The sequence below is a fragment of the Photinus pyralis genome, unplaced genomic scaffold, assembly GCF_008802855.1.
Source record: "Photinus pyralis isolate 1611_PpyrPB1 unplaced genomic scaffold, Ppyr1.3 Ppyr1.4_LG9, whole genome shotgun sequence".
NCBI classification, from domain to species: domain Eukaryota; kingdom Metazoa; phylum Arthropoda; class Insecta; order Coleoptera; family Lampyridae; genus Photinus; species Photinus pyralis.
This window is the reverse complement of record NW_022170878.1, coordinates 5032866-5056222: the sequence shown is the minus strand read 5'-3', so window position 1 is coordinate 5056222 and position 23357 is coordinate 5032866. Positions and strand designations below refer to the sequence as shown.

General features: G+C 39.9%; 4 protein-coding genes across 4 annotated transcripts; 1 reads left to right on the top strand and 3 right to left on the bottom strand.

Moving 5' to 3' along the window:
- Positions 1–816: 816 nt before the first annotated feature.
- LOC116181527 (tRNA (guanine-N(7)-)-methyltransferase non-catalytic subunit wuho) lies at positions 817–2249 on the bottom strand. Its single transcript, XM_031501920.1, has one exon. The coding sequence runs from the start codon at positions 1917–1919 to the stop codon at positions 828–830; it is 1092 nt and encodes a 363-aa protein (XP_031357780.1). The 5' UTR covers positions 1920–2249; the 3' UTR covers positions 817–827.
- Positions 2250–2390: 141 nt separating this feature from the next.
- Positions 2391–16000, bottom strand: LOC116181506 (probable ATP-dependent RNA helicase DHX35). Its single transcript, XM_031501887.1, has 11 exons — positions 15846–16000; positions 15479–15789; positions 7377–7547; positions 6631–6771; positions 6425–6584; positions 6063–6377; positions 4040–4181; positions 3702–3988; positions 3346–3654; positions 2652–2805; positions 2391–2606 (listed from the first exon to the last, which is right to left on the bottom strand). Exons 2-11 carry the CDS (start codon positions 15725–15727, stop codon positions 2480–2482), a joined length of 2055 nt encoding a protein of 684 aa, XP_031357747.1. The 5' UTR covers positions 15728–15789; positions 15846–16000; the 3' UTR covers positions 2391–2479.
- A 980-nt stretch (positions 16001–16980) lies between these two features.
- On the top strand, positions 16981–19093 carry LOC116181512 (gastrula zinc finger protein XlCGF46.1-like). Its single transcript, XM_031501893.1, has 2 exons — positions 16981–17028; positions 17092–19093. The coding sequence occupies exon 2, from the start codon at positions 17094–17096 to the stop codon at positions 18750–18752; it is 1659 nt and encodes a 552-aa protein (XP_031357753.1). The 5' UTR covers positions 16981–17028; positions 17092–17093; the 3' UTR covers positions 18753–19093.
- Positions 19094–22444: 3351 nt separating this feature from the next.
- Positions 22445–23307, bottom strand: LOC116181532 (glutathione S-transferase D1-like). The gene is made up of 3 exons (XM_031501927.1): positions 23127–23307; positions 22880–23080; positions 22445–22829 (listed from the first exon to the last, which is right to left on the bottom strand). The coding sequence occupies exons 1-3, from the start codon at positions 23268–23270 to the stop codon at positions 22506–22508; spliced, it is 669 nt and encodes a 222-aa protein (XP_031357787.1). The 5' UTR covers positions 23271–23307; the 3' UTR covers positions 22445–22505.
- Positions 23308–23357: the final 50 nt, after the last annotated feature.

Sequence of the window (23357 nt, the reverse complement as noted above, 5' to 3'; positions counted from 1 at the left end):
TTATTAGGAAATTCATGTTGCTTTAGTCATTTTTAAAAAATACTTCCCAAAATAATAAAGTTTTTCATTTATAAATATCGAATTTAGTTGTAATTTGCAAAAATGCTACCTACTCTCCTATCAAGTAATCTCACTCTCCTCCTGACGATGACATTCAAAACTAAATAGAACTCTCAAGGTTTAACGATGCGGTGATCTTCAAAATTTGCTCTCCGTTTAAAGTCCAAAGGTGGGTCTTCGTTTAAAGTTCAAAGGTTACTCGCAGTTTCAAGTCCAAAAGTTGGTCGCCGTTCTTTGTTCTACATTTGGTTAAGGGCGTGCGCGTCGAGATTGCGTCTGCGTACTATTGCAACTTCATTGGTAACCTTGAAAGTAAAATGTGACAATAAATGGTGTTTTGACCTTGAAAGAAATGCCCTTGACTTACTTTCCAAGGTCATCGCCATGTGGCACGTGACATTTGAACTTCACCGTAACCTACTTTCCAAGGCCACCGCGACCTTTAACTGAGCCCCCCCCCAATTTCGTTTTTGATTAATAAAATTGATCCCTCTGCCACTTCTGTGGGATTGAAACACGTCATCTTTGCTCACTGCACACAGAGGGTGGGTCACAGTAGTAAATTGATGCTGAAGGGGGAGGTGAAGTGTGTTAAACATTCCTTGCGACAGCATACTGGTATGAACATCCCTCTCCCCATTTTTGAGGAGGCTAAATACAATGGAATAGTTGGCGATTGTCGACCAAGAGGGGTAGGTGACTGATCTTATATACAGGAGGTGTGGATATGAATGTTCTTGAACAGTAAAAGAGTGCTAAGATTTGAATTACGATTTATTTTCGATGCGCATTTTCTTCTTCTCCAAGTATTCCTGGACATTGTCGTATTTCCGTTTGTACAAATTACAGAAAAGACTTTTGCTCTGGCTAACATGATCTTTTAACAGATGTTCGCATTTTTCGAAACACGCATCACTCACGTCAGTCTTCGTCAATTTATTAGGCGCGACGGTATAGTGCAAGAAACCACGCTCGGTTACAACGAGCAATCGTTCACCCAGATGAAAGGCAAGTAAGGAGGGCACGGTTAGAACATCCACTAACCGAACGTCCGACGCATTTTGCAAACGGTAAACTTGCACACTGTCACTTCCCAACAAACGAACGCCCAAATAAGCGGACTGCTCCGACTTGTAAACTTGCAAGTCGACAATCGGCAAGGCGGTAACATCCGCATTCTCTACACCCATTTCCTTACGAAACTCCGCCACCACGGCCTTATCCGGAAGATGGTCGTTGGTATTTACAACGTTCAACTGTCGACCATTGACAAAGTCCCAAAATCGAACGGTACCGTCGCCACCTGCCGATATTAAAATATCGCCGTACATCTTTAAGTGCGTCACGAACTCCTCGTGTCCCAAACAGTAGCTCGCTATATTATACGAATCGGGATAGTGCGACACGCGGATTTTCTCGTCGCGATCGCAAGTAATAACGTACCGACCGCACTCGCTTACGGCCACGTCCAGCAGCATGCTCAGGTGACCGAGGAGCAGTTCGGGTTGACGGTCGAGCTTGTAGACGAAAACGTCACCGGTCTTGTCGGCGATCAGCAAATCGTCGTCGTCGGTGAAGGTCAGCGCGCAGGCGGCTCGTTTGCACACGACGTTGGCTATCACGTTCAATTTTTCGTCGTAGATCACCAGCTGTTTGTTACACAAGGTCACCGCAATGAGACGGTTGTCTTTTGACGCACTTACAGCTGCAACGTTTCTGTCTTCGGACAGTTTTTCTCGGACATCTGTGGGTTGGTGTATTTGGAATTCCGTGTAGGTGGAGGTCGTGTAATTGTAATGGATTAACCAATCGCGAATGAAGATGTATAAATTGTCTTCATGTTTGTGTATAAGGATCATTTTAACGTTATAAAAAAGTTGGGTTAAGTTTCATTTTGTTTTGAGGTTACTTTTTTGTGGTCTGTTCACTATCACTCCGTCGTGATGGTGGTTCACCGATTTGTCGCTTTTTAAATTTGGAAATTGGATCTTCCTTTAAAGTCGCAACTCGCAATGCCAATAATTCTGCAACCTTCTAGCCATAGACATTACGTCTCTGCTTCTAGCGCTTTTTGCACCCTTTTACGCTCTTTCTAGTGGCTTATTATGCACATTCTAGGAGTGGTAGAATCCATTCGCGATTTAGATTAACACTAGAGGCGCTGGTGAAGTTTACAAATGGCGTGTGCTACGCTCACAATTACCATGCTTACGATCTAGCAAGAGCCATCACATTTTGAAGAGATTAATGGAAGAGAATCTGAGTTGCTCAGCCAAGACTTTCCATTTATCAGTTCCCCCATTCTCCTTTTGAGAAAACAAAGCCCTGAAAAAAGATGCAAACTTTTATTGTTTATTAACGTAAATATGACAATAAAGTCAGGAATGCGTGAAAAAGAAAGTTAATCGCTATAGAAGTATCAGCACTCCTTCACTGTCGTTCTGTGGTAGAAGTGTGGCGCCAGCTCGAGCAGCCATTGGTCCTTTATCACCAGTAGATCTCGCATGAATAGCTTCGTGGTGTGCATTACTTCACAAAATACGACCCTAAAAGATAACACTCAGTGTGAACGCGGCTCTATAATCACTTACCATTGAGGTTGCGCAATAGTATACAAAACACTGTCTGGATGAACGTGTAACTCGATATCGCCACGTACTGTCTTATACACGCCCGAGTAGTGCAGGTAGGCGGCGTTCGGGAATAATCCAACTACCAGGCATTTCGAGACGGTTTCCGTATCACCTGCAATTCGCTCATCAAAGTATCAGTCAATCAACCCCCCTCCTCCCGCTGAAAAATCGATTTTTAAAGGGGTCCAATTGCTCCACCAATTTTTGGAGGTTCAGATGGTGTTGCCACTTGTGTGAGAGAGAAAGAATAATCATCGATCCCTCTTTACGAGAGTACTTGGGGGGGGGGGGGATTGGAATACCCCCCAGTATCACAAAAGTCTTGAATGTTGAGTGCTTTTATGAGAAAAGATAATACGGGGGGGAGGGGGTCTGGATATCCCCCAAGTATAATCGAAAATTCTCAAAGGCAACCATAAGAGTGCGGGTGAGAGGTAAAATGGAAAGAATAATCATCGAGCCGAGGGTACTGCTTCAAAAGAAGAAGGGAGGAGGGAGGGGTAGAGAAGAAAGAGATAGAAAAGGGGAAGCGAGTGAATAAAAGAGAGTAAAAAAGGAAAAATGGAAGGGAGAGTAAGATACCGCGGTAAGGCGAAATAATGGAAGAACAGAAGTTGAGAGGAAAGAAGAAAGAGAAACAATTTTGCATTACCTTCGCACGAAATTAACGGCACACCATAATTCCTCATCATCTTCCCCAGCCGCTCGCGAATCTCCACCACCCTCTTCATCGACTTATAATTGACGTAGTTGCGGTGACAGAAATCGTTTCCGTAGCCGCTCTTCGCGAACGCGAGGAACACATTGAGGTAGGTGATCAGGTCGCCCTCGGCCACCTCGAAGTGCCGCTTCTGTATGCGCGCCTTCACCGAGGAGTTTCCCGTCGACGGTTTCGCGTAGATCGTCTCGACTTGAAGCATCGAAATTATCGTGAGTATCTCCTCGGAGCAGCCGAAGTCGCCTGAAGTTTCGAGATTACGTTTCGGTTTTCGGCCGCGTGGTTTTTACCTGAGGAAAGTAGAATCTTCGTGTAGAGGGGATCGACAGCGAACTCGGCCATGTTAAAGCCGAGCGGTTTCGTCAGCTCGCCGTCGATGTCGATCGCGTCGAGCGCGTATAAGAGTTCCAAAGCGCTCTTGATGTTTTCGATCGGTGGTGGATTCGGGAACTTGAATTTTAAAATATTGTCGATGCCTAGCGCCTTTAGCTGGAGTATGACGTACGTTAAGTTGCTGCGAATTATTTCGGGCGGCGTCACATCGGGAAGCTTCAAGTAGTCCTCTTCAGTGTATAACCTGTCAGTGTTTGGCGTAAGGTGTTGTTTGAGGTTGTTCGCGATTTCTTACCTGTAGCAGTGTCCAGGTTTGACTCGCCCCGCACGACCGGCTCGCTGTTGTGCGGATGCCTTACTTACCGGCATTATCATTAGACTGTCGGTGTGCGTTTGGCCGTTGAACCACTTCATCTTAACGAAACCGCAATCGATGACTAACAAAATCATCAATAAAACCTTGGAAACTTACTCTCTACATTTTTATCATGAGCTTATATTAAGTTAAAAGACGCATGTTGTAGAGGGGACAAGTAAAATTCAATGGTGTGCAGAAATACCTGAATTCTGAGCTCTCAGGCGTCCAATTTTGAATTGTTACAGCTATCTGTAGTGGTATTTAAAGAAAAATAAAATATGGTATCTTTTTAGGTTAAAAATCTACAGGATGTTCTAATTAAAATAATTATATATTATTATAAATTATTTTGACGGCTAAAACAAATGTCAAATCAGAAAGACAAGATCTATTGAATTTTTGAAAAATATACAGGGCGTTCCAATTTACCAAATTTGCATTTGCGGCATTTATTTGTTTTTTACCTTACATTTTCTGGCGATCTATGATAAACCCCATAACTTTCTATTTAGTTTTTTTCTATCTCTTATAATAAACACGCTGTCTAAATATACGGAATAACCCTGTACAGGTGGATTATTCCACGTTCGTTCAGTCTAAAGTAAGAAGAGATGTACCGGGTGACCCAATAAGACTTTTTCTCGGCCATATCTCGGGAACCGTTCGTCGTATGACAAAAAAATTATTGGGTAAATCGGTTATGAAGAATCGCTGGAAAATATTTTCAAGTTCTAAAAATGACCAACAGAGGGCGTAACTGCCATCTTAAATTTTACAATTGCATTTTCTTTAAATTTCGCATAATAAACTAAACATTCTTTTTTCACATTTTTAAAGAGAACCAGTTTATCTATCATTTTCGTAAAAACAAAAACTCAGTTATTTCAAAAACAAAGATGGCGTGGGGCGTTCAATTGTTTTTGCAATGACCTGCTTTAACTTCTTAACCGTTTGACCGATTGGAAAAATATTGGTATCGTTGAAAGAGCATTCTTTGGGCAACAAGAATCAATTAATAAAAATGCTTAAATTGTAATTTATTTGACGTATTTCCAGTATTTGTCGATGGCGCGAAAAATTGTTTGGAAAAGGACCCTACACTTTTAGGTAGGCCTTGGAAACTTAAACAAATGAAACACGATGCATTATAAAATAATAACAGCCGTAAGTTGTCAATTGTTCTGCTGCATTTACATTCAGAAAGTGCACTATTTTGTATTAGGAACCAGATTTTGAAAAACGGTTATCACTGGCCTCTTTGGATGTTAATTGGCTACTTTTTCATTAAGAAAAAGTCATATCATTCCATTTGATTTTTTTGATGTTTTTAGGATTTTGGGTTATATTTTAGTGTCAAAACTAGCCCTCTGGCGGAGAAGGATTCAACTACATTAATTATATTTTGGTTGATTCTCATTGCCCAAGGAATGCTCTTTTCAACGATACCAAATTTGTTACAATCTGGTTCTCTTTAAAAATGTAAAAAAAGAATGTTTAGTTTATTATGCGAAATTTAAAGAAAATCCAATTTTAAAATTTAAGATAGCAGTTACGCCCTCTGTTGGTCATTTTTAGAACTTGAAAATATTTTCCAGCGATTCTTCATGACCGATTTATCCAATAATTTTTTTACCCCGAAGTCATATGACGAACGGTTCTTGAGATATGGCCGAGGAACAGTCTTATTGGGTCATCCGGTACAAACTGCTGGTTAAATTGTGAAGCACTGTACAAGTTTCCCCTCAATTCATCGCATTTCCACCAGTGGAGACTTACGATGTTTTCTTACAAAAGTCAAGATCGCGTCTGTTGCTTCACAAAGAACCGAAAATTGAGTGAGTGGAAAGAGGAAGTGCGGCTGAGGAAGAAAGAAGCATAAGAGGAAGTGAGATGGACGAAACGGATTGGTGGCAACAATCGCGGTGTATGCAGAAGTTGGGACCAAGGACACAATACTTACCATGTACAATGTTGGGAATCGTAACCGAAGTTTCAGCCACATTCGTCGCGATTATAACCTTCCTAAACCCGTCGGGTGCCCTCTTGAAGACGTTCATCTGCTCGTGGTAAGGAAGCGAGCCGTACATTGGATAAACCACGAACTTCTCCTTCTTCCCCGCCGCCTCGATCGTATTCGCGTGCTCTCTAAGTAACCTAACCGTCCGATCGACCTCCTCCTGCCCGGTGAGAAAGGCGAGCACATCTCCGGCCTGCTTCGAGGAGTTTATCTTTAGGACTATGTCGACCGTGCCCTGAACGTAACACGGAATCGGCTCTGAAAGCGGCAACGTTCAACGATTGCACCCTACGAACGCGCCCTACCTTTCACGAAGTAGGTCGTCACGGGAAACTGTCGCCCGTGCACGCTGAGGATTACGGCGGAGTCCCTCTTGCGGTCGCCGGACGTGTTATTGAAGTACGCCTGCAATTCTTTGGCGTCCATCGTCGCCGACGCGACTATTAATCGTAACTCTCGGCGTCTCTGCAATATCGGCGTTAATCACTGGGACGAAGCGTCCAACGTTTACCTTGAGTATTTTCTTCATGAGGCCCATCAAGATATCGGTGTAGAGGGTACGCTCGTGGATCTCATCGAGCATGATCACCGAGTAATCTTTGAGCAGCGGATCGCTCATCATCTCCCTTATCAGTATGCCCTCGGTCATGTACTACAAGGCACGATTTGAGGTCAGGTCACAGTGTTGTCCAAAGCAAAGTTATAGATGTAGTCTACCACACTTCCGCTAGAGGCGCCTTTTGAATGTTTCAGATAAAGTCACTAAATATAGAAAGTACCGCAATCCATTGGGCTCGTGTGTTAGAGAGAGAACGCATGATTTTTGCCCAAAAATGGCGGAAGTTACCAGATTCTAGTAACTTTAATGTTAGGGATTGTTCCAACTGTTTGGAGATATATTTTTATAAAACATGACAGTGCTATGAAGTTAGGTTATAAAAAATGACAGCTATTCAGATTTTATTTGTCAATTTTTTTAAGTTGGCAGCAAATTTGCCCAAAAATGGCGGATGATTGCGGTACTTTCTATATCTAGTGACTTTAGTTTCAGAAAGACTCTACAATTTATTTTTTCGAATCTATTTCGGTTTTCCCAGCCTTCTGAAGTAAATGCGCGCGATCGAGATTTTGGTAAGAAAACTCGCTAGTGGAAGTGTGATAGACAGGGACGATTTCTTCTCGTCTCTCTTACATCGAATCAACCAACACTTTACATCCACAGCTCTTACTATTTTATACCGCGATTCGGACACATACCTTAATCTTGGGTTTGTTTGTGCAGGCGTCGAAACGAACTGCGTAGCCCACCGTCTCGCTCTGCACCAGGCTTCCGGTCTCGTCGGCGACTCTGCCCGCGAGCGACAGCGCCGCCACCCTGCGAGGTTCGCATATACCGATCTGGGCGGGCCATTGCGCCTCGATTAGATACTAAGAACGCACACGTCGTATAAAAACAATTCGTTTACGAATCGAAATGGTTTATTAGCTCAAAAATAACACTCGTTTTAGTAAAACAAATTTACAACACTCAGATAAGAACATACTTTATGCACATTTATTAAAAATAAATTCGTTCCTTCTCCGATATAACACTCCATTCTCGGTACTTTTCGCTATACGCTAACTTAACAGTACGATAAATACATTAACAGTTCAACAAAGCAATTAAATATAAACTGCGTTAAATACATCAACAACAAAATCGTATTTAAGGCCTGAATTACAGCCGACTCCCGGGCCATTTTAGTTTACATTCGTTTATTAATACGGAAATCTGTGCAATATCACGGAGTTGTACCATGAAAGCGTCAAACAGACAAAGTTTTCGATGTTAAAAAAGAGCATTATCAAGGGACTAGTGCCGGAACCATCAGAATCGATGATGATGACACACCCTGTATATATATTTCTTCTTTATTTTATGTAACCTAACTTGAATTACTACTAATTAGATGAAAAGTATTATATTTTTGTGTACTCTGTATATAATGGAAAATTGGTAAAGGTCCCATACTTTGTATATACCGCATCAATTCAAAATTCCTGACCCAACACGAGTCTGTTAGCCCCCCCCTCCCCCTCCCCCTCGAACATGACCAAGTGTGGAAATTCCTCCCACCCCACCCCGCTGAAACCCCCGCACTACTTTGAAGAGAAAAGTACATTTGAAATAACTCATATATACAGAGCGACCAAAAAACAAGTAAATATTTCAAAATCGTGCAATAGCAATATCCATAAACAGCATCACTTAAAAATTCCTGATCTAATGGTACTTTACATGAGACAATGCCCCCCCCCCTCCCCCCTTCAACACGAGCGGAGATTCCGTCCACTCCACTGTACTTCACCATCACACTGCACTACTTTGAACAGAAAAGTACAATTGAAATATCTCGTATATACAGAGTGACCAAAAAACACAAGTCAATATATATCAAAATCGTGCAATGGCAATATACATATACTTCATCACTTAAAGATTCCTGATACAATGATACCTACATACATGAGACAGCACCCCTCCCCCCCCTCTCGCACTACTTTGAAAAGAAAAGTACAATTGAAATAACTCATATACACAGAGTGGCCAAAAAAAACAAGTCAATGTATAAAAATTGTGCAATAGCAATATCCATATACTGCATCACTTCAAAATTCCTGATGTAATGGTACCTTACATGAGACAGTACCCCCCTCCCCCCTTCTCCTGCCCCTTCAACACGAGCGGAAATTACTTCCACTCCACTGTACTCCACCATCACACTGCACTACTTTGAAGAGAAAAGTACAATTGAAATAACTCATATACACAGAGTGGCCAAAAAACAAGTAAATATTTCAAAATCATGCAATAGCAATATCCATATACAGCATCACTTAAAAATTCCTGATCCAATGCTTATATATACAGAGTGGTCAAAAACAAATAAATATTTCAAAATCGTGCAATAGAAATATCCATATACAGCATCACTTGAAAATTCCTGATACAATGATACTTTACATGAGACAATGCCCCCCCCCCCCCTCCAACACGAGCGGAGATTCCGTCCACTACACTGTACTTCACCATCACACTGCACTACTTTGAAGAGAAAAGAACAATTGAAATAACTCATATATACAGAGTGGCCAAAAAACAAGTAAATATTTTAAAATCGTGCAATAGCAATATCCATAGACAGCATCACTTAAAAATTCCACGTTACACGATCGTATATTACAATCCCTCTTACCACACCGCAAGTAGACAACAACAAAAAATATACCCCCTTCCCCCCTCCTCCGCAAATAACATGAGCCGTATTGGCAGTAAAGAACCCTTGCGGCTAATACCTTCAAGACCAAAGAGTGAGTGTGTTAACATTCAAGTTGATCGAATACGTTTCAAGAAACTTTTGGTTCAGAACACGGGGAGACGGGGGGGGGGGGGTGAAAATATATTGATTGAGTCGCACGAATTGATATACAGGGTACGTAAAAAAAACTTTCACTATTATTCCGAAAATCATCCAAGAATTTTCAGATGTGATTTCGTATTTTCCATGATATACAGTGTGTTCAAAGAAATAATGCGTACAAGATTATGTATGTACCGCATTTCGTTATATACAGGGTAGTATTAAAAGATACACAACAAAAATAGAAATATATTGTTTAAGCCGCACGAGTTGATATACAGGGTACGTAAAAAAACTTTCACTATTATTCCGAAAATCATCCAAGAATTTTCAGATGTGATTTCGTATTTTCCATGATATACAGTGTGTTCAAAGAAATAATGCGTACAAGATTATGTATGTACCGCATTTCGTTATATACAGGGTAGTATTAAAAGATACACAACAAAAATAGAAATATATTGTTTAAGCCGCACGAGTTGATATACAGGGTACGTAAAAAAACTTTCACTATTATTCCGAAAATCATCCAAGAATTTTCAGATGTGATTTCGTATTTTCCATGATATACAGTGTGTTCAAAGAAATAATGCGTACAAGATTATGTATGTACAGCAATTCGTTATATACAGGGTAGTATTAAAAGATACACAACAAAAATAGAAATATATTCTTTAAACCGCGCGAGTTGATATACAGGGTACGTAAAAAAGCTTTTACTATTATTCCGAAAAGCATCTAAGAATTTTCAGATGTGATTTCGTATTTTCCATGATATACAGTGTGTTCAAAGAAATAATGCGTACAGGATTATGTATGTACAGCTTTTCGTTATATACAGGGTAGTATTAAACGATACACAACAAAAATAGAAATATATTCTTTAAACCGCGCGAGTTGATATACAGGGTACGTAAAAATTTGTTTGCTATTATTCCAAAAATCATTTATGAATTTTCAGATATGATTACATATTTTCGATGATACACTGCGTGTTCAAAGAATCAAGTGACACAATGCATATACAGTACAATATTTTTCGTTACAGGGTGATATCAAAAGGTATACCTCGAAAATGGAAACATGTTGATTGAGTCACACCAGTTGATATACAGGGTGCGTACAAAAACCTTGTATTATTCCGGAAATTGTCCAAGATTTTGTATTTTCCATTATATGTGTTCAAAGAAACAAGATTATGTATATACAGCACGAAATTTTTCGTTATTAAAAGATACACAACAATATTGATCGAGTCGAACAAGTTGCTACACAGGGTACACAACAACTGTTGCATACATCGAGTACACAGCATATCTGAATAAATATACAGGGTACATCAAAAACTTTCCTATGAATTTAAAAATCATCAACCTTATGTTTTCAGAGCGTCATTTGGTACTACATACAGGGTGTTCCCCAATTGACTACGTACCGATATTTGGGAATACGTCGTTGCAGATGCAGCAGGGATAAAAAACTTTAGGTATACAGGGTACGTCAAAACAGGAGTATTTCAAACAAAATATTTTTCATATATACATGGTGATGGGTAAGTAGTGGTCCGAGTCGGAGTAAACTAACTTTGCCCGTTGTACGCTTTCACATTGAGAAACTTTGACTATAAGTACCACAGAACGTGTAGCTTACTCGTTAATTAAATACATCTCTAATAATTATTAATAATACGTAAAACACTTTCCTGAGTTACTCGATCGCGATCCGCCCCCGATACTAATAGTTCGTCGTGTTACTCGTCCGATCTTTAAATATGAAACTTTGTATGTCCGAGAGGTGCACCTCGCTGATGCATATGACGGAGAGGAGCACCACGAAACCGACGTAAACGAGACTCTGCAGGAACTCCCACAGTTTGTCGCAGAAGATCGCGAGCAGCATGAAGTGGAACATGTTGTGCACGTTTATGACGCGCCAAAGCCAGCTGACGCTCAGAAAGAACGAGCTCTTGAAGACGACGTTCTGGCGCGCGAACACGTCGCTCGGAACGTCGCTACGCTCCAGGTAGTCCTGATAAAGCGCGATGCATCGATTCCAGGCGAGCGAGTTGACGGCCAACTGTATCGAGAATAGGCAAATGACGCGTACGATCTTCTGCGTCGTTATCTTCGCCTTGTAGACTAGCGTGGTCTCCTTCGTGTCGGAGGGCGCGACCGTAGGCAAGGGGGAGTATCCGCGACGCGGCGGGTTGTTCTTCAGGAAAACGAAGCAACCGATTAATAGCGCGACGCAACCGATCGCGTCGCAGAGTCCGTCGATGTAGTACCCGGACGTGCCCGTCTCCGACCTCTCCCCCTTGATGTGCTTCCGCGCCCTCGCGACGTGCCCGTCCATGTCGTCCAGGAACGTCCGGAATTCGAAGAGGACGACCGCCACCCTCCGGTACGCGAGATTGTCGCTCGACACGCACTTGGCGCTCAGCACCGCGACGAATATGTGAAAGAAACTGATCATGTTCGGCGTTATCCAGCCCGACTCCGAAATTCTGAGCGCCTTATCGACGATCGTCGCGAGCGGCGAGAACAGATAGTAATTAATGTGGTCGAGGAGGAGCGCCTTGGCGGTGACGCCGCAAAGCGGCGAGATATCGCAACCGATCCACGTCGCCTTACTGTAACTCGATGTATGATTCTCGCTCATGTCCCGATCTCTCGGGTAGTTTTGTATACGTAAGTAGAGCTGGTAGTCCATCCAAATGAAAAATACTACGACTAGCAGCAGAAGGATTAGTAATAATTTACTTATCTGCGAAGAAGGCCCCACCATTATTCCTGTTGATAGAGAAAGAACGAGTAACTATGAAGTTATAGCAATAGGGTTACTGGTCCGGGGGTAAATGGCGCTTTGGAGATCAATGATTAAGGCATTTCGATTCGGCTAACTTTTTAAATCACGATTTTGTAGAATTTTGAAAAAATATTTGTAAGAAATATCTTTTTTGATATTTTTTCATTTCTTGATATTGTTGAAAAGACCATTTTTGGATTTTTCGACTTCTTCAGTTCTTCATAAACTCAAAATTTTAAGTTCTTCGTGTTCGAGATACTCTCCTGATACAAATGTCTTTTTCGAAAATTGTGGTATACAAGAGAGTATTTCTATAGGATGTAAACTTTTCTTCTCAAAATTGAAGGAGCAGAATTACAGCAATGGTGGAAAATGTAAAATTTGTGGCTAAGCACCTTTCTACGCATTTTGTTCTCCTGATACAAATTATTTTTAAAAATCGCTATATCAGGACCAAAAAAATCGCGTTCGGCACATTTTCATGCACAAATCTTTCCTCTAAAAATTTAGGCAGCAGGGTCACAGAAACAAAAGGAGTAAACATGATTCCGGTCTCCTGACACAAGTTTCTCAAAATTCAAAAACAGAAGTTTTCTGAATCTGAATGTCTCAAGGGTACAAAAAATTACGGTCTCAAAAATCGCTTTGTTAAACGTCCTGTTCTCCTGATACAAAGTCCACTTTTGTTGAACCAGGAGCACATGAACGTAAGAACGTGTTCATTGTTAAGGTACCTTTTCATGCACTGGGTCCATCTAATACAAATTTCTCCTAAAACCCGGAATCAGATACCTGTATATTCTGTTCTCCTAACACAAATTGCAGTGAAAATTGAGTGTTTCCAAAAAGATTCTCCCAAATACCTTTTAAAACTACGATTTTCTAGAAAATATGAAACGTTTTTGGGGAAGAAATTATTATCGGGGGATCTAGAATACCCCCCAAAATATTCAATTACTTTTTTCCAAAAACTACGAGAGTGCTAGGGTACTAGAGAAAGAATTATCGGATCCTCCTTTTTAGGGGGTACCGCTATACCCCCCAGTACTATATTCTGTGGTCTTTTCTTGATTGTCATTAAGTTTTTGGGGAAGAAGTTACTATCAGGGGGTCTGGGGGTACCCTCCCCCCCCCAGTATACAAAAAAAATTCAATTACTTTTTCCCAAAGACGAGTGCTAGGGTAATAGAGAATTATCGAGTCCTCCTTTGGCGGGGGTACTGCTGGGGGGTGGGTATGTCCCCAGCCCAGACTCCCCGTTACTACATTCTTCCTTCAAGTTTAATCTTTAATAATGAATGTTTTTGGGTAATGACAGTTATATTTGGTTCTAAATTCTGTGGTCTCTTCTCGAAAATTATCATTAAACGTTCTTGGGGAAGAATGCAGTACCGGGGTGGGGGGGGGGGGAGGGAATACCCCCCCTAGTATATACGAAGACTCAATTACTTTTTCCCAAAAACTACTACGAGAGTGCTAGGGTAATAGAGAAGAATGATCGTATCCTCCTACGCCCAGGGTAATGCTGGGGGGTATGGAATACCCCCCCAGACCCCTGGTACTACATTCTTCCTTCAAGTTTAACCTTCAACCATTACTGTTTTTGATAATGAGAGTCGTATTTTGGTTGTAAGTTCAGTGGTCTTTTCTCGAAAATTATCATGAAACGTTTTTGGGGAAAAATGCAGTACCGGGGGTGTGGGGGGTATGGAATACCCCCCTAGTATATACGAAGATTCAATTACTTTTTCCCAAAGACTACTATGAGAGTGCTAGAGTAATAGAGAAGAATTATCGTATCCTCCTTTGCCAAGGGCAATGCTGGGGAGTTATCCATACCCCCCAGAACTACATTCCTCCTTCAAGTTTAACATTCATTCATTTTTTTTTTGGGCAATGACAGTCATATTTTTGTTCTAAGTTCTGTGGTCTTTTCTCGAAAATTATCATTACACATTTTTGTGAAAGAATGCAGTACTGGGAGGTTTGAAATACTCAATGACTACTACGAGAGTGGTAGCGTAATAGAAAAAGAATTATCGAGCCCTCCTTTGGCAGGGGTACTGCTGGAGGGTATTCCATACAGCATTATATTAAATTCTGAACTACATTTTATTTCGTGCTTCGCGTCCCATTTGAAATAAGAATGATAAATGCAATTAGAATGCATAATAATCTGTTTGACAATATCTATCCTTACGGTTAAAAAGCGACTTAGCCTAGCCTACTCATTCAAACCTATTAAAATGTCATTTTAACATCTGCTATAAAATAAAGAATATTACAATGTCATTTTTCAAAATGGTGAAATGCTTCAATCATTGATAACCCAAAGGTCACCTTTTACTACCATTTGCTCCCGAATTATAGGTAAATAAATCGTGATTATACAGTACGTGTTCATGAAGTTACTTGTTAAACTTTTGCAAATCAAGCGCTAGTTCTATGGCAATGATAGGTTATGGGCCCAGGCCCATGCTATTTAGTGCATACCTATATTACCTACTTCAATTCATATGTAATGAAAACTGACCGAGTATGGACGTGAATGGAGAAGATAACTGAGATCTGAAAGTGATAATACAAGTTTTGCAGCGTTGCCAATTTGACCTCGGTTAAAATCATGTGATAAGGATTTTTGAAGTTTGAAGATACAAATATCTACAGGGTGTCCCATGACAAATATCAACTATTTTCCTTTTGATTAGGGCGTATGTGCTTAATTTACATATACGACAAGATGCTCTACCTCTTTCAGAAATCAATGCTAATGGCAAGATTAAAAGAGGACATGTTTTAAGTGAAATGATCAAACATGAAGCGATCTCCAAAGGAATTTTGACTTCCAACCTTTCCGATCGGCGAATGAATGATTCTGATTGGCTAATGAAAATTGGAAGTGGAAGTGCGGATCCAAAAAATACCAGTAACAGTATAACTTTACCTATTAAACGGTTATATCTTAGATGCTACTTCTCTTCCGCCGACAATTCCAAATTTACAACTAAGTAACGGGCGCTTACTAAACGATTAAAGGTTTTTCAGTCTTGAAAATTTGTAAATTTTAAAGCTAATTGTACTAAAAGCATTCACACTCGAACCTGCAAGTACATTTTTGAGCTAATAAACGTCGTCTGAAACGTTAGTTACCTGAGGAATTTGCGTGCTTTTACCGCATCCGGTCTCGCCGACGAGCACCAACGTCTGGTACTTCTCAAGTAGGTACAGGATGTGATTGCGGTTGTTGAATATCGGCAGACGTTGCCTTTGGGTCTGTATCGACTGCGATAGATGTCGATTGTAGATGAAAGCCGTCGATTCCACAAAAGTGGCGTCGTTTCGATCTAGGAAGCTCGAGTTGTCTGACGGTTTCAAGAAGCGGGGTTTGAAATCACTCATAACAGAACACGATTGGGATTATTTGTGCGTCTCTAGAATTACTCTCCACTGACTCTTCGCACCTGTGAAATAAATCTCCTAAGATAAAGGAGACGGTGGCTGTCTCGATGATACGCACCTCAAAATGTGCAATTAAGAAACGTGTCGATCATGACAATGCCTTAGTTTCCCGGAAAATTCTCCTCTGCAATTAGAAATGTTTAATAACCGCACGAAAATGTGCAGTGACGTAATTTGCTTAACTGATCATGGCCATATGATATATGATGATGTAAATAACAGTGGTGGAAGTGGTAAACGTACCGGCTTTGTGACCTCCGCATTGAGGTTCTAGCAAACAGCGTTGCCAGATCCAATTAGTCATGACTTTGGTTCTCCTTGACATACGAATTTCGATGAATGCAGAACGGTGGTGTATGCAATACCCCTCAGGAATGAATCTTTATGGAAATGTAGAACCACATAGGAAATACCCCCTTGAAGTAGTACCTTTTTCAACGAGCGTAGAATATGGTGGCTATTATTACTACACCTAATCTATTGGGATCATCGTATAAAGCCCGTTTGTAACGATCACTTATTTAGTCAAATCTTTAGTCCTTTTTTTTCTTCAATAAAGATAATGCTATCCTAAAAATGTCATAAATGATGAAACTGTATGTAACATTCCATAATATTGTCAATTTTTTAGTACCTGTAAAATGTAAACATTTGTACATAACCTATGTTATATTAAATCTGGAGACTAAGTATTTATCTTCTGTAAACTAAGGTCTCTATCTACTGTCAACGTATTATAGTGAGCTTTAAAAATGAATATAAATTAAATTTTGATTTTACAAATTCCCTATAATCTGTAAAAGTTACTAAAAAATTGAGGGAAAATAGGACAGGTTCTAAACATTACAAAAATAGGACAACGTTCAGTTCCTAAAATAACTACCAAAAAATTGATCAAAGTTGATGTATGAAATGTTCAATTTTTTTGTTCCTAAAAAAATTATTTAAAAATTGACTAATTGCCGTATGCACCGTAGCGTTTTTAAACTGGATTAGAGTTTAAACTTGGTTAAATAACATAACTACTATGCACCGCTAATGTTTAGAGTGCTAACGAAGCTTAAAGTTACACCGGCAATTTTGCTCGTAAATAAGTGATCGTTACAAACGGGCTTAAAATAAAACCCACTGCGCCGCCACTGGAAGCGAGAAGGTATAAACCTGAAAATTGCCCCTTACCGGTACTTGAGCTACTGCCAGACTGTCTACTGCTGTACCTAGAGTCTAGTTATAAATAGACGGTAAGTAATTTAATTTGTATTGTTTAAATAGCACAAATTTCTCGATTACGTTATTGATGTTAGATATGGAAGGAAATGATGTGGTATCGCTCATTAAAATCGAACCAAAACAAGAAGAAGAAATCAATTCCGATCTCCAAGAAAACATTTTAGTAAGCAACAAAGCATTGGTTACAATAAAGGACGAAATTGCCGTTACTGCACAGTGCTCTATATCGCTCGGGCTCGATAATGAAGCTGTACAACAACAAAGTGATGGTGAGTGGAATATTAAAACTGAAATTTCAAACGATTTTAAATGTGACTTCGATCAACAAACAACAATTAAGCGACAAGTTGAACATGTTTTAAAGCATAATACTTCAGAAGACTTGAACTGTGCTCAATGTGATTATGGAACAAAGAATAAACGACAGCTTCAACGACACATTTTAACACACAAGCCTATTGTGCTACAATGTGCTAATTGTGATTACAAGACAACCAACAAATACCACTTTAAACGACACGTATTAAATCATACCGATTCTAAAGATTTTAAATGTTCTACTTGTGATTTTGAGACAAATAACAAATGCTACTTCGAAAAACACCTTTTGAGCCATACTGATTCTAAGGAATTTAAATGTGCTAATTGTGATTACATGACAAGTAACAAAAACTACCTTAAAAATCATCTTTTAAGACATATCGATTCTAAAAACGTTAAATGTGCTAATTGTGATTACAAGACAAATCACAAATATCAGTTGAAACGACACGTTTTACAACATATTGGTTCTAAAGATTTTAAATGTGCTAATTGTAATTTCGAGACAAATTACAAAACCAATTTTAAACAACACCTTCTAAAACATATCGATTCTAAAGAATTTAAATGTGTCAATTGTGATTACAAGACTAATAACAAATACCACTTTAAAGAACACCTTTTAAGACATACTGATTCTAAACATTTTAGATGCGTTCATTGTGATTATGGATCAAATACTGAACGATACCTTAAACGACACCTGTTGAAACATACCGATTCTAAGGATTTTAAATGTGTTAATTGTGATTACGAGACAAATTACAAAACCAATTTTAAACAGCACCTTTTAAAACATACCGATTTTAAAGGTTTTAAATGTGCTACTTGTGATTACTGGACAAAGAACAAATACCACTTTAAAGAACATCTTTTAACGCATATTAATTTTAAAGATCTTAAATGTGCTAATTGTGATTACAAGACAAATAAGAACTACCTTTTAAAACGACACATGTTAAATCATAAAAATTTTAAAGATTTTAACTGTGCTCACTGTGATTATGCAGCAAATAGTGAACGGTATCTTAAACGACACCTTTTAAAACATAAAGTTTCTAAAGATTTTAAATGTGCTCATTGTGATTACGGGACAAATTACAAATACCACCTTAAAGAACATCTTTTAAGACATACTGATTCTAAAGATTTTAAATGTGCTAATTGTGATTACAAGACGAATAAAAACTACCTCTTTAAACGACACATGGTAAAACATAAAAGTTCTAAAAATTTTAACTGTGCTCATTGTGTTTATGGAACAAATAATGAACGATATTTTAAACGACACCTTGTAAAACATACAGTTTATAAAGATTTTATGTGTGCCCATTGTAATTATGAGACACATAGCAAAGTCTGTCTTAAACAACACCTTTTAACACATACAAACTCTCCTCAGCTTAAGTATTAATTCTTTAGTGTGACTTCATGAGAGTAATAACATTTAAAATTTTGGCTAAATAATTGTGGATGTGGTAAAATTTAAGGATCGATTATCTCAGAGCATGACAAAGATAGAGATGCCTTGGTTGTGGTACCTACTAAGGTGTTTGGTTCGAATTCGAGTTTGTGCATTTGTAAATGTATAGTGGGCTGGGTTGGTTGAAACTCCGCCTACCTAAAAACAAAGAAACTAAAAAGAACAATTAATAGCACATACAATTGGAAGGATCTAATAAATAGTTTTTTTATAGGGAAAGTTTAATGGAAGGTTTTCCATAGTTTTATAGCATTTACCACTAGCAACACTCAAATTATCCCCCCCCCCCCCGCGATTCTGTGCTCGGTTTCTGTGCAGCGCCGCGGCAGAGGGAGTTCGAGGCATGCGCTTGAGCGGGACTTGCATTTTCGTGGGTTAATAAAAATTGGGTTTACGGTGTCTAGAGTTTTATTTAATGTAGGTAGGTATGTGTTGATCCTGACGGACCTATCACAGATTCAATAACAATTCATGGCAATGTTAGACCAGGCCTTGCAAATTCAAATTTATAATATCGAGCGCCTACCAAATTATAAAGAAACTGAGCATCAACTTGGACAAACCATATCTCAGACTTTTCTGCCAAAAAAGGTTTGAGCAAAGGGTTTTGTTGACCTGCGGCGATGTCGCCGTTGACGATGAAAGTTCCACCTTGTATATACAACTTATGACGATAGGTACATACATTTTTGAGAGTTGGCAACCATGCAATTTCTGGATGGGGAAAAGCTACCTGCGCCCATATCTTCTCTTATATATATGCCTGCGCCAACTAAAAAGCAGGAATGTGGGTTACGTTGGGCATCTTGTCATTAATTGAAGGTTGTGAAGCAGCGTTAATATAAATGGGTAAAATAAAACTCGTCTCGTCGGTCCGCCACTGACATTGATACGCAAAAAACCGAAAGCTGATCCTTACGGTACTTGAGCTACAGCCAGTGTTGTGGCTGTACCCAAAAATTAAATGGACGGTGACTGCAAGACTTATTTTTCACTCGTAGGACACTTATTATTGTCTAATACCAAACTTTATTTTGGATAAACAAAAACGTAGTTTCTTAAGTGATGGATATGGATGGAAATCATGTTGCACCACTCGTTAAAATCGAACCAAAAGAAGAAGAAGAAGAAATGTGTTCCGATCTTCAAACAAGCATTTTAGTAAGCAACGACGCACTGATTATAATCAAGAACGAAATTACTATTACTGCACAGTACTCCACATCACTGGATAATGAAGTACAACCAAGTGATTGTGGACGGAATATTCAACACATAACAAATAGTAAGTTGCATGTTAAACAACATCTTTTAAAGCATAATGGCATTTTAAAAGACATTGATTCAAAATTTTTTAAATGTGCTCATTGTGATTACGAGACAACTAAAAAATTCAACTGTAAACAACACCTTTTAACACATAATGATTCTAAAGAATTTAAATGTGGTCGTTGTGATTATGGAACAAATATTGAACGATATCTTAAACGACACCTTCTGAAGCATATCGATTCTAAATATTTTAATTGTGCTCATTGTGATTATAAGACAAATTTCAAATACCACTTTCAACGACACCTCTTAACACATACCGATTCTAAAGATTTTAAATGCGCTCATTGTGATTACGAAACAAATAATAAACAATATCTAAAAGGACACCTTTTAAAACATAAAGTTTCTAAGGACTTTAAATGTGCTACTTGTGATTACCAGACAAATGACAAACGCTGCTTTAAACTACATCTTTTAAAATATAACGTGTCTAAATATTTTAAATGTGATCTTTGCGATTATGCGACATATAACAAACACAGTCTTAAGCAACACCTTTTAAGGCACACACAAGTTTCTTGTTAACTTAAATATTAATTCTGTAGTAGCATATATGCATTTGGAAGGATCTAAATAGGTTTTTCGATATTTATATGAATTTCTAAAAATCTAAGTTGTCAATTTAAAGTGATCAAAAAAATATAATTGTTTCATTTATGAATATTGAATTCAATTGACTGCTTCAGCCGGATTTTCCTCGATCTAAACTAAAAAACTAAAATCCTTTACATGGACGATTTCTAGTTATCTGAATGTGACTGAAAGTTACATGTTAGCAATGCAGGGCCAGGTCATTAACACGCGCAGCTATAAATGACTCTGTTCACACACATCAGAAACACTCCAACACCAAACAACTTTAGGGGCGTAGTGTCCGTAACCGAGGATCGCCTTGCCCATGGGCGGCGACCCATCCCTTAACCCTCTTCAGTTTCGTGTCACTTTCGTCTCTAAAAGTGAGTTGCCTTCAATCCGCGAGTAAAGGAAAGTCATGTTGTGACGAATATTTTACGCAAACGTCTCCTACGCCCATACCTTCGTTAATTAAGCCAGTGTTCTGCTTAGGTGTTTGGTGTTTTAATTTGCTTGTGATTAACTTAATTTGGGTTTTTATTCAATGCTGAGGTTTTTCTCTAGTCGCGCTCTTTTTCCGCAATTTTTAAACAATGGGTACGCTCAGGAGCTTTATAAGCGCTACTTGTGAGCGGTAGGCGTACACTTGAACCGCTTCAGTCTGGTGAACGCAGGCAAGTTTTCTTTAAACGTTTGGGCTGGCATCCTGGGGGACAACCTACTGGGGCCTTACATCCTCCCTCCGCGTCTAAATGCCCATAATTACCTGATTTTCCTGCGCGAGGTGCTACCAGAACTTTTAATGGATGTTCCAGTGAACTTGTACTGGGACCACTGGTTCCAGCACGATGGGTGCCCTGCTCACTACGGGCGGCAGGTGAGGGAACACTTGGACCAAACCTATCCGGACAGATGGATCGGCCGTGGAGGTGCGGTGGAGTGGCCTGCCCGCTCGCCCGACATCACCCCATTAGATTTTTACTTGTGGGGTGTGATGGAAGCGCACGTCTACGAGACTCCCGTCGAATCCGAAGAGGACTTAATTGCGCGCGTCGTCATGGCCGGAGAGGCTGTTCGCCAGGACATAGGAGTCTTCACGCGAGTTCGAGGGGAGTGGTTGGCTAGATGTAGGAAGTGCATTGAGAACAACGGTGGCCACGTTGAACACTTGTAAACGTTATTGCTTTTGACTGTCGTTTTCCCTCCTTCCCTCCCATGTCGCTTCCTCGCGCTAACTCGCTCTGCATCGCTCCGCGCGAAACGTCGGTCGGTTGGGTTGCCTACATACAGGCGTGAAATTCCAGAAGATAAATTTGGTTCTGGCGCCCTTATTTTGGATTTCCGATCCCCTATACGCTCCCAAACGGTGGCAGGTACTATAGGAATCACCCTGTATATGCAGGTATAGTGATTTTGCATTTTGCTCAATTCAAGCAGGTTCATATGAATTGTAGCGGCAAAATGTAATATGCCTAGTAATTTTTCGCTTTATTGTATTACCTTCAGTTGCTGGTAACTGCAGGTAGATAATTCTTCAATTTGTTTGTTATTTCCTTGTTTCACTTTAAATGTGATTGCCGATTCAGTTTAAGGTTACCGTATTCAGGACCTTCAGATACCTTCCGGACTGGAAAAGGTCCAGCGAATTAACAATGTATTTCATGTACATCAAATGTTGTACTAAATTAACGTAAGTTTTAAATGATTCAATCAAGAGTTGTCGAAAGCCCAAGTTATCAAATTTATTTACAAAGAAATCATTCACAAAAATTTGACTTATTGTTTAGCGAGTTGTTTAGCTTTCTTGGCGAGCTCCTGGAACATTTTCGTAAGCTTCTTGACGCTGTTTATGTCCTCGAACGCCGGTACCGACGTCTGAAGCGCCTTGTACCACCTCGAGACGTTCTTGTAATCGGAACGTTTGAGTTTGGCGACATCGTAAGTGGACAGGGTTGTCGCTATGGCGAAGTCGGCGAGCGTCATGGAATCCCCCGCGACGTACTCGGCGGCGCCCAAAAATCCGTCCAAAAATTCCAGAGCCTCCTCGACTTTCTTGTACTTTTCCGGATCGGGAGCTCCTTTGCCCGCGATTACGGGGTACTGAGAGATTGTCATTACGAAAAACTGGCCGTAGGCGATGAGATACTTACGTAGTACTCGGCGAGGCGTTGATCGAGCACGCCGTTGTTGAAGTACAGACGTTGATCGACAACCGCTCGCTTTTTGACGTCTTTGGGATACAAAGAGTCGGTCTTTCCGTAAGTTTCTACAAGGTAGGTGGCAATTACCGGACTTTCCCAGAGGGCGAATCCGTTATCGACAATTGTCGGGATGCAGTGCTGGGGGTTGATCTGAAAGTAATTGATTGACGAGTGAATTTGACCTTGACCAACTTACCTTCAGAAATTCGGGAGTCAAGTGTTCTTTTTTTATCATCAGGTCGAGCTCTTTGAAATTCAAATCGACACCCAACGTTCGCGCGGTCAACTCAATAAAGCGACACTGTCCGACTACAGGCGCGTAGTAAAAATCAATCGGCATTTTTTTAAATCCTCGGGAAACTGATAGCTGACGAATCGCCCGTACTCAAACTACTGATAGAACACCAAGGAGATCTACAACAAACAG